This window comes from Sporothrix brasiliensis, assembly GCF_000820605.1.
Source record: "Sporothrix brasiliensis 5110 chromosome Unknown Cont22, whole genome shotgun sequence".
Taxonomy (NCBI): Eukaryota; Fungi; Ascomycota; class Sordariomycetes; order Ophiostomatales; family Ophiostomataceae; genus Sporothrix; species Sporothrix brasiliensis.
Window position 1 is genome coordinate 635,559 of NW_024467141.1, and position 11,303 is coordinate 646,861.

General features: G+C 61.2%; 1 protein-coding gene across 1 annotated transcript; it reads left to right on the top strand.

The window, feature by feature from the left end:
• Nucleotides 1–584: 584 nt before the first annotated feature.
• On the top strand, nt 585–10,700 carry SPBR_08054 (uncharacterized protein; the record flags this gene model as incomplete). Its single annotated transcript, XM_040766292.1, has 1 exon — nt 585–10,700. One exon carries the CDS (start codon nt 585–587, stop codon nt 10,698–10,700), a length of 10,116 nt encoding a protein of 3,371 aa, XP_040614457.1.
• Nucleotides 10,701–11,303: the final 603 nt, after the last annotated feature.

Below are 11,303 nucleotides of genomic sequence, written 5' to 3' on the forward strand. Positions count from 1 at the left end.
CCGTAAATATTCCACAGCAGGAAACCAGTCCCTCCTCGGCAACTCGACCCCACCACAACGGGGGTTACAGCAGGAGGAAGCCGTGGGCGGCCCTCTTTCCAAGTTTGTTTTTCTCAAGAACCAGCTGCGTTAGTGGCATCATCGACTCCGTCACGCCGCCAACATTGAGGAACACAGCACCAGACGACACGACATCGAGGCCCAGCCCGACAGATGGACGACACGCTTTTTCCTAGTCGCTTCTTTCGTTGAACGAGTAAACGAAACAACAAAACGCACAACACACAGCCCACAACACACAACACACGCGCGCGGCCCAACAGCGGCCCAACTCTCACGATATTCCGATTTCCTACGGCCACAATCACAAGCCCACGATTCCTCCATCCCTCGATCCAGTCGATTCCTCCATCCCGAAACCTTTCTCGACTCGCATCCCGCCCAATGACGCCTGCGATTCGATCCGGTGTCTAACTTGCGCGTCTCGCTCTCCTCCTTCCCTCCCTCCCTCCTCTCGTTCCCTTCGCCTTCTTTTCTGCCTCCTCCGCGACGGCTCCGTTTGATCCTCCGCCAGCGCCGCCGCCATGCTGGAAGGTCTCGTCGCCGGGTTGCTTAACCGCTTCCTCGGCATGTACGTGCAGAACTTCGACCCAACCCAGCTCAAGGTCGGCATCTGGTCGGGCGACGTCAAGCTGCGTGACCTCGAGCTGCGCCGAGAAGCACTCGACCAGCTCAAACTCCCCATCAACGTCGTCGAGGGCCATCTGGGCCAACTGACCCTCACCATTCCCTGGTCCAACCTCAGCGGCGCGCCCGTCAAGATCTACATCGAGGATGTCTTTCTGCTCGCCTCGCCTAAGGAGGAGGCCGCGTACAACGAGGAAGAAGAGGAGCGCCGCAAGCAGCGGCTCAAGATGGAGAAGCTGGACTCGGCCGAGCTGCTCAAGGAGCGGTCCCAGGAGGGCCTGAGCCAAGAAGAGCAGCAGAAGAGCCAAAGTTTCACGCAGAGCCTCGTCACCAAGATTGTCGACAATCTGCAGATTTCCGTCAAGAACATCCACATCCGCTACGAAGACTCCATTTCCGCGCCGGGCCACCCGTTCGCCCTCGGCGTCACCCTCGAGGAGTTCAGCGCCGTCAGCACCGACGAGGGCTGGCGTCCGGCCTTTATCCAGGCCGTCCTCAAGTCGACCAACAAGCTCGTCACGCTCGGCGCGCTCGCCGTCTACTGGAACACCGACACAAAACTCCTTGGCTCCGGCCGCGAGGCTCCCGTCGAAGGCGCCGACGACGCCCCCCATGACGAGATCCTACAGCGGTTCAAGGCGATGATCGCCACGACAGACGCCGACACTGCCGAGGAAGAAGACACGATTGACGAGGAGGACGGCGGCGATGACGGGTCCGACGAGAAGACGGCCCAGAAGATCGCCTCGCACGACCACCAAGGCCACCAGTTTATCCTGCGGCCCGTCAGCGGCCAGGCCAAGGTCGAAATGGACAAGACGGGCAACATAAACGCGCCCAAGTTCAAGGCCAACCTCATCTTTGACGAGATCGGTGTGGTCCTCGACGACCAGCAGTACCGCGATGCCCTGATGATGATCGACCTCTTCCACTACTTTATCCGCCACCAGGAGTACAAGAAGTACCAGCCCAAGGACGTCCGGCCAAAGGACGACCCGCGCGCGTGGCTCAAGTTTGCCGGCGACGCCGTCCTCAGCAAAATCCACGAGCGCAACCGCCGCTGGACCTGGGACTACTTCCGCGAGCGCCGTGACGACCGCCGACGCTACATTGAGCTCTTCAAGAAGAAGAAGCAGAACCAGACACTGACGCCTGAAGAATCTGACGACCTTACCAAACTGGAGTGGAAGCTCGGCTACGAAGATTTGCGCTTCTGGCGCTCGCTGGCACGCAGCCAGCTCAAAAAGGAGAACGCAGCCGCCCTCAAGCCAAAGGCCGATGCACAGAAGCCACAGCAGCAGCAGGGCTGGGTGGCATGGGTCTGGGGCTCCAAGCCTGCCGAGCCGCCGGCCGACGAGTCCGAGAACACACAGATGACCGAGCAGCAGCGCCAAGAACTGTACGACGCCATCGACTGGGACGAGAAGACCGCGCTGGCTGCCGAGGTCGACGTGCCGCGAGACTCCATCAAGCTGCAGATTGAGACGTCGCTGAGCACGGGCAGCTTCACCCTCAAACAGAACCCGCACGGCAGCGCCATCACCGACTTGCTCAGTCTGCACTTTGATGGCTTCCGCGCCAAGGCCATCCAGCGGCCCGACTCGATGATGCTCGACCTCAGCCTCGGCGGCCTCCGCGTCAACGACGGAACGACTCCCGAGAGCCTGTTCACCGAAATTGTCCGCGTCAAGGACGCCCCCGGCACCGTGGTGACGACCAGCAAGAAGAAACGCCTGTCCATCAGCGAGCTCGAGCAGACGACGGCCGACACCAGCGACGAGCAAGCATTCTTCTGGTTCCAGGTCGAGCAGAACCCCCTGGACGGCGAGGGCGACATCGCTGTGCGCGGCAAGCTCAAGCCGCTCGAGATCGTCTGGAATCCCAACTTTGTCATTGGCGTCTGGCACTTCTTCAAGCCCCCCGAGCGCCACATGGAGTCCATCACGGCACTGATGGAGTCGGCCGGTGCGACTGTCGAGGGCCTGCGCGAGCAGACGCGGGCCGGTCTGGAGTTTGCCCTCGAAGAGCACAAGACCATCAATGCCAAGCTGGACCTCCAGGCCCCGCTCATCATTGTCCCCCAGAGCATCACCACCCGCAAGTCCACCTGCCTCATCCTCGATGCCGGCCACATTAGCGTCAGCAGTGAACTAGTCGACAAGGACACCATGAAAGACGTCCAGTCCAAGCAGAGGGGTGCCTACACGGCGGCCGATTTCCAGCGTCTCGAGTCGCTCATGTACGACCGGTTCACCGTCAAGCTGACGTCCACCCAAGTCCTCATCGGCCCGTCCATAGAAGAGACGAAGGTGCAGCTGGCGGACAAGGACGAGGAGCTGCGCATGCACGTCGTCGAAAAAATCAACGTCGACTTTATCGTTGCCGTATCCATCCTGCCCAGGGCGCCCAATCTGACGCGGGTGAAGATGTCGGGCCACATGCCCATGCTCCACGCGGCTGTCTCCGACACCAAATACAAGAGCCTCATGCGCATCATCGACGTCGCCATTCCCCGGTTTGACGAGGAGGCAGAAGGGGCTGCTGCACTGCCTGGAACAGGCGTCGATGGCGCCCAAGACACGAGGCCAACCAAGAAGGGCCGGCCCCGTTTGCTGAGCTCGGCGTCCAGCGCATCGAACAAACGGAGCAGCCAGCGCCCTAAGTCGCAGCTGCTGTCGTTGACCATCCCGGAAGAGACGGCCATTGTCCTCGACGACGACAATGACGACGACGACGATGACAGCTTCCAAGACGCCGACAGCGGCTCTGCTACCGAGCAGCGTCGCATGCAGCAAAAGACGTTCCAGTTTACCTTTGCGGTCGACGAGCTGCGTGGCTCGCTGTACCGAAGCGACCCGGACGGCGTCAAGCCCGATACCCTGCTCGTGGAACTTGTGGCCCACAGGTTCGATCTCGATTTCTACCTGCGGCCGTATGACATGGTCGCCGAGGTGTCTCTGGGGTCCGTGACGGTCGACGACTTTGTCTCCAACCCGTCTGCCGAGTTCAAGTCCATCGTCTCGTCGGGCGACGTCGAGGACCGCGAACAGCAGCGCGCCCTGGTGCACGTCAAGTTTGTGCGCGTCAAGAAGGAGTCGCCCGAGTTCATGCCCGTCTACGAAGGCATCGAGACGAATGTCAATGTCGCCATCTCCACGATCAACTTGATTGTCACGCGCAAGACGTTGCTGACGCTGCTCGACTTTGTCCTCATCACGTTTACAAACGGTGGTGCCCCAGACGACAGTACCCCGGTCAGCAACGTCGATGCCGACGCCGATGCCGACGCCGACCGCAGTCTTCTCCCTGCCGGCGAGACGGAAGGAGACGGTGACCAAACGCCCGACTCCCCAACAGGATCGCAGGCGGAAGTTGGCGCTGCCGGCGGTAGTGGTGGTGCCATCCGTGTCAAAGTGGACCTCAAGAGCATTCGGCTCATCCTCAACAACGATGGCATCCGACTGGCCACCTTGGCGTTCAACCACGCCGACGTCGGCGTTTTCCTCCTCGACGGGACAATGCGCATTTCGTCGCGGCTGGGAAACCTCAGCCTGCGCGACGACGTCAACCTGGGTGTGCCCGAGGACTCGCCCCTTCGCCAGCTCATCACGATCCAAGGCGACGACCTTGCTGATTTCCGCTACGAGACGTTTGATGTGAAGAACAAGAAGACGTATCCCGGCTACGACTCGTCCATCTTCCTGCGGGCCGGGTCCATCAAGGTCAACTTCTTGGAGGAGCCCTTCCGCAAGATCATTGCCTTCCTGGTCAAGTTTGGCAAGATGCAGGCCATCTACAACGCCGCCCGCCAGGCCGCCGCGCACCAGGCCACGCAGCTGCAGCAGAGCAACAACCGCATCCAGTTCGACGTGGTCGTGAACACGCCCATTGTCGTCTTCCCACGCGTTGTTCTGCCCGGCCGGCCCAAGCGCGACCTGCTGACCGCCTACCTGGGCGAGATCTACGCACAAAACAAGTTCGCGCCGCTCGACGATTCGGAGCACGCCGAGGTCGCCATGAAGATGTCTGCGGGTATCCGCAACATTCGGCTGACGTCCCTCCTGCACTACCCCGACGAACGGTCCGAAGAACTGGAGCTCATTGACCATGTCGACGTCGCGTTCCAAGTCACCCACGCCGACCACAAGCCCCATTTGAAGCGGCCCGACACCGAGGTTGTCGGCCACATGACCGATTTTAACCTGCGCATGACGCAATACCAGCTGCAGTTCCTCCTGGAGATCAGCAAGGCGGTGCCGGCGGCGTTTGTGCCCGACGAGGACGACGAGCAGCGCGTGGACGAAGAAGTCGAAAACGAACTCGATGACCGGGATCGGAAGCGTGCACAGGCACACGAACAGGCCCACGCTTCCCAGGCCCCCGGCACAGATGGCAGCGACGGGCAGCTCATTGACCTTGGCCCCGAGCTGGGTTCGCACTCGGACACGTGGACGAAGCTGGACCTCGTCTTCAAGATCAAGACCATCGGCCTCGAGCTGATCAATGCGCACGAGGACCGTCCCGTCGACAACATGGAGAGCGCCAGCCTGTCCCGCTTCTCGCTCGACGATAGCAAGCTCAAGCTGCGGATGCAGGCCAACGGCTCGCTCGAGGCGGAGTTTGTCATTGATTCGTTCACCATCCATGACAGCCGGCCGGGCGAGACGAACAAGTATCGCCGGATCATGTCCTCGTCGAACAAAAAGGTGCAGCAGTTCATGGCCAGCATCACCATGACCGGCGGCAACGAGCGCAGCATCATTGCCATTGTCGCCGTCGACAGCCCCCGCGTCATCTTCGCGCTCGACTACCTCTTTGCCATTCAGCAGTTTGTGTCCGTCGGCATGCGCGTGGAAGAGCCCCCGGCGGCGGCCATTGAGGAGCTGCCCAGCCCAGCAGACACGCCCGAGGAGTCGGACGTGGACTCTATGCGTGTCACATTTACTGGCCAGTCGGGCCAGTCGGGCCAGCCGCAGGGCAGTCGCGAATCGAGAACTGAGCGCAGCCGGTCACAGCGGCGGCCGTCTGGTCCGTCCCGGCTGGGCAGCGGGAACCCCACGACGGGCGAGCAACAGCTGCCGGGCGAACCAGACGAGCCGGAAGAGCCGGAATCGGCGCCCGCACAGAGGACAACCGTTGCCTTCCGCGTTAATGTGGTGGATGCCCAGGTCATCCTCATCGCCAACCCGCTCAGCACCTCGTCCGAGGCCATTGTCCTGGGCACAAAGCAGGTGCTCTTGTCCCAGCAGCATGCCTTGACCTTCCAAGTGTCGGAGGTGGGCATGTTTCTGTGCCGCATGGACCGCTTCGAGGACTCGCGGCTCCGCATCATTGATGACTTTTCGGTTCTGCTCTCCCTGGACAGCTCCAAGCCCGACCTGACCAACCTCAGCATTGACATTGAGCCCCTCGTGCTCCGCCTGTCTTTGCGTGACATCCTGCTCGTCCTGCAAATCATCAGCAGGGCGTCCGAGCTCTCTGGAAACGACGACGCAAAGAAGCACAAACCGACAGCCGCCGAGCAAAAGGCCAAGAAACTGCGCCAAGAAGGCATCCAGCAGCGCACAGCCAGCGGCCGCGGCCCGTCGACCGCCGCCGCGGGCGCAGCATCCTCGACACGAGCTGCTCTTACCAACATCTCGCGGCGGAGTCGGGCCCTCAGTGGCGGCGTCGCTCTACAGCAGCCCAAGGACCGGCGCACGTCTGCGTCCGGGCAGCACGATGGCGGGGCGGACAGCCCAGCGGACGCCGTGGTCCGGCACGAGGCACTTCACGCGACCATTGACGGCATCCGCGTCGTGCTGATTGGCGACCTCCACGAACTGCCGATCCTCGACCTCGGCATCAAGAAGTTCACCGTGGTGGCCGAGGACTGGTCGACGAACCTGCGGGCCGACACAATGATTGGCCTCTACACAAACGTCTACAACTTTGCCAAGTCGGCCTGGGAGCCGCTGGTGGAGCCGTGGGAGGTGTCGATTGGCGTCGGCCGCGAGAAAGACACCGGTGTCTTCTCCTTTGACGTCGCCTCCCAGAAGACCTTTGACATTACCATCACCTCGTCGTCGATTGCCCTCGCATCCAAGTCTGCTGCGTTTTTGATGCAGACACCACAGGACGTCCTGGGCAAAGCGCGTGGCACGGAGGCGCCGTACCGCATTCGCAACTACACCGGATTCGGCATCGTCGTCAGCTCGCGGAGCACCCTGTCCAACGAAGACATTACGGTGCGCCTCGACGACGGCGACGAGGCACCGTGGAGCTTCGAGCAGTGGGAGAAGATGCGCGAGAACCTCATCGTCGAGTCCCAGTCGCAGAACGTGCAGGTCCTGCTGGAGAGCTCCGGCTTCGACCCGGTCAAGAGCATCCGCCTCAACCGCGAGGGCCAGTTCATCTTTGGCCTGCGCCCCAAGAGCAACCAGGTCCTGCACCGCCTGCTGGTCGACGTCAAGCTGGGCGAGGACAATGTCAAGTACGTGACGTTCCGCAGCCCGCTCGTGGTCGAGAACGAGACGCAGCTGCCCGTCGAAATCGGCGTCTACGACGCGCGCGAAGGCCACCTCCTCAAGATTGAAAAAATCGCACCAGGCGAGGCGCGCCCCGCACCGGTCGGCGCCGTCTATCTCAAGAGCCTGGTGGTGCGCCCCGACTCGGGCTTTGGCTTCGACTGGTCGACGGACACGCTGTGGTGGCGCGACCTGCTCAAGCGGCCGACGCGCACGATGGTCTGCAAGGGCGAGAGCGGCGACTCGTTCTTCTTCCAGGTCAATGCCAACTTCGACCGCGGCAACCCGCTCGTGCAGAACTACCCCTACATGCGCATCAAGCTGTCGGCGCCGGTCGTCCTCGAGAACCTGCTGCCCTACGACTTCAAGTACCGCATCTACGACAAAAACACCAAGCGCGACTGGAGCAACTTTTTGCGCAAGGGCGGCGTCAGCCCGGTCCACGTCACGGAGCTGTCGCATCTGCTCCTTCTGAGCGTCGACATGCAGGACACGGTGTTCAAGCCAAGCGAGTTTGCCATCATCAACAAGGGCACCGCGGAGGATTTCCACAAAGAGACGACGCTCGTCTGCAAAGACGATGCGGGCCTGGTCCTGAACCTGTGCCTGCACTACTACCGCATTCCCGACGCCGGCGGCGCGTTCAAGGTCACCGTCTACAGCCCGTACGTCATCCTCAACAAGACGGCGCTCGAGGTGGACGTGCGGTCCAAGAGCTTCATGCAGCCGGCGCGGTCCGCCGCGGGCCAGATGCTCATCGAGCCACCGCACGGCAGCAACGACCATGCACGCGCCCTGCCCTTCATGTTCTCGTATGCCACCGAAGACAACCGCAACCGTGCGCTACTTCGTGTCGGCGACTCGGAGTGGAGCAAGCCGCAGAGTTTCGACGCCATCGGCAGCTCGGCCGAGGTGGTGCTGCAGTCGGCGCGGACGCGCGGCACCGAGATCCACATTGGCATCAACGTCGAGCCCGGCGAGGGCAAGTACAAGATGACCAAGATTGTCACGCTGTCGCCGCGGTTCGTCATCCAGAACAACCTCGACGAGGCCCTCAACATCCGCGAGCCCAGTTCGTCGCATGTGCTGCCCATCAAGGCGGGCGCGCTGCAGCCGCTGCACTTCCTCCAGAAGAGCGCGGTGAAGCAGCTCTGCCTCTCGTACCCCGACGTCAACAGCCAGTGGTCGTCGCCGTTCAACATTTCGGACCTCGGCACGGCCTACATCAAGCTCGCCAAGCCGGGCCAGCGCCAGAAGCTGGTGCGGACGGAGATTCTCATGGAGGGCGCGACCATCTTCTTGAACCTCAGCATGGAGACGCGCAACTGGCCGTTCTCGATGCGCAACGAGAGCGACACCGAGTTCACGTTCTACCAGGCCAACCCCAACGTCGACGAGGATGGCGTGGAGGACCTGTCGGGCTGGCGGCCCATCCGGTACCGCCTGCCACCCCGCAGCATCATGCCGTACGCCTGGGACTTCCCGGCCGCCAAGGCGCGCGAGATTGTCATCAATGCCTTTGGCAAAGAACGGCACGTCAAGCTGGCCGAGATTGGCAACCAGCTGCCTATGAAGTTTGTGGCGGCCAGCGGCCAGGCCAAGATCATCGACATCAACGTGACGGCCGACGGGCCGACCCAGACGATGCTGCTGTCCAACTTTAAGCAGTCCCGGAGCCTGTACCGCCAACGCAGCCACGTCACGTCGTCGTCTGCCAGCCTTGCGCGAAGCAATACGGGCGGCGGCGGCGGCGGCGGCGACGGCGACCGCAGCCGAACGAGCTTTGAGGCCAAGGAGCAGGACCAGGGCGTCACATTCCGTGCGCAGCTGCGCCTGGCCGGCATTGGCGTGTCGCTCATCAACGCGCACCTCAAGGAGCTGGCGTACATTACGCTCCGCGAGCTGCAGCTGCGGTACACGGACTCGGTGCAGTACCAGACGGTGAGCATGGCCATCAAGTGGATCCAGATCGACAACCAGCTCTACGGCGGCATCTTCCCCATGATCCTGTACCCCAGCGTGGTGCCCAAGCGTGCGCAGGAAATCGAGGCACACCCGTCGCTGCACGTCATGGTGACGCGCGTCAAGGACGACTCGTACGGCGTCGAGTACATCAAGTACGCGACCATTCTGCTGCAGGAGATGACGCTGGACCTGGACGAGGACTTTGTGTTTGCGGTGCTGGACTTCTCCAAGGCGCCCGGGGCGTCGTGGGACGCGGAGGAGGTCGACGGGCAGCTGTGCGACGAGAGCCTGGGCATCCCGGAGCCCAAGGCGCAGCAGTCGGGCCGCGACATGTACTTTGAGATGCTCAACATCCAGCCCATGCAGCTCGACATTTCGTTTGTGCGCACGGAGCGCGTCAACGTACAGGACAAGACGTCGTCGCGCAACCCGCTCATGTTCTTCTTCAACATCATCACCATGGCCATTGGCAACGTCAACGACGCGCCGCTGCGGCTCAACGCGCTCCTGCTCGAAAACGTGCGCGTGTCGATCCCCGTGCTGACGCAGAACGTGTCCAACCACTACAGCCAGGAGGCGCTGTACCAGATCCACAAGATTTTGGGGTCGGCCGACTTTTTGGGCAACCCGGTGGGCCTATTCAACAACATCTCGTCGGGCATCACGGACATCTTTTACGAGCCGTACCAGGGCCTGATCATGTCGGACCGGCCCGAGGACCTGGGCATGGGCCTGGCGCGGGGCGCCACGTCGTTTATGAAGAAGTCGGTGTACGGCTTCAGCGACTCGGTGTCCAAGTTCACGGGCGCCATGTCCAAGGGCCTGGCGGCGGCCACGCTCGACAAGCAGTTCCAGGACCGGCGGCGGATCACGCGGGCGCGCAACCGGCCCAAGCACGCGCTCTACGGCGTCACGGCGGGCGCCAACTCGTTTATCACGTCGGTGGCGTCGGGCGTCGGCGGCCTGGCGCGCAAGCCGCTGGAGGGCGCGGAGCAGGAGGGGGCGCTGGGCTTCTTCAAGGGCATCGGCAAGGGCGTGATTGGCGTGGCCACGAAGCCCGTGATTGGCGTGCTGGACCTGGCCAGCAACGTGTCCGAGGGCATCCGCAACACGACGACTGTCTTTGACGGGTCGGAGCTGGACCGCGTGCGGCTGACGCGGTTTGTGCCGGCCGACGGCATCGTGCGCCCCTACAGCCAGCGCGAGGCGCTCGGCCAGTTCTGGCTCAAGCAGGTCGACGACGGCAAGTACTTTGACGAGGTGTACATTGGCCACCTGGAGCTGCCGCTCGAGGACATGGTGGCCATGGTGACGTACGCGCGCATCCTGCTGATCCGGTCGCGCCAGCTGACGACCAAGTGGGACGTGCCGCTGCGCGACATCCAGGGCATCGCCAAGGAGCGCACGGGTCTCAGCATCACGCTGCGCGGCAACATGAACGGGCCGTTTATCCCGATGGCCGAGGAAAGCGGCCGGGCGTTTTTGTACCGGATGGTGGCCGTGGCCGTGGAGGAGTTTAACCGGCGGTCGCGTGGAGAGTAGAGAGGGGGGAAGTGGGGGGGGATTGTTGCCAAACAAAAAGCGAAACGGGATTGTCATTGTACTGTACGATTTTCTAGCGAGACGATTGCATGTAAGAAGTAGCGGACCATGGTTTTGCGTGTACCTGTTTATTGCTATGTCCATATTTAAGAATACGAATTTTCATTCACAAATTATTTAAAATGCATGTTCTAAGACGAAAACTTTATTTTTATTTTCATCTCTGTAGTTTGTTTTCATTGTCCGACAATATAATTGCTGTTGTTATTTTTGTTATTTATTGTTTACAACAGTAATATTAGTATTTAGATCCATATGAACTGTTCTCGTTGAGAATAAAAAATTAAAAAATTCACACTCTTTCAATTATATATAACACTCAATATGAATTATACACACATATCGTAAACGACGTGCTACCCAAGTTGTGATTCACGGACGCGTTTGTTTCTACCCAAAACAGGATGACGTCAAACTGAATTTTAGCCCCGCTACAGAGATAAGGCGGTGAGGCGATACTGCCGCCAAAATGTCAGGCGGTGAATGTCTTCGACCCCAACAGACACAAAACATTCACTTCGCCTGGTAGCACAAGACGCGACT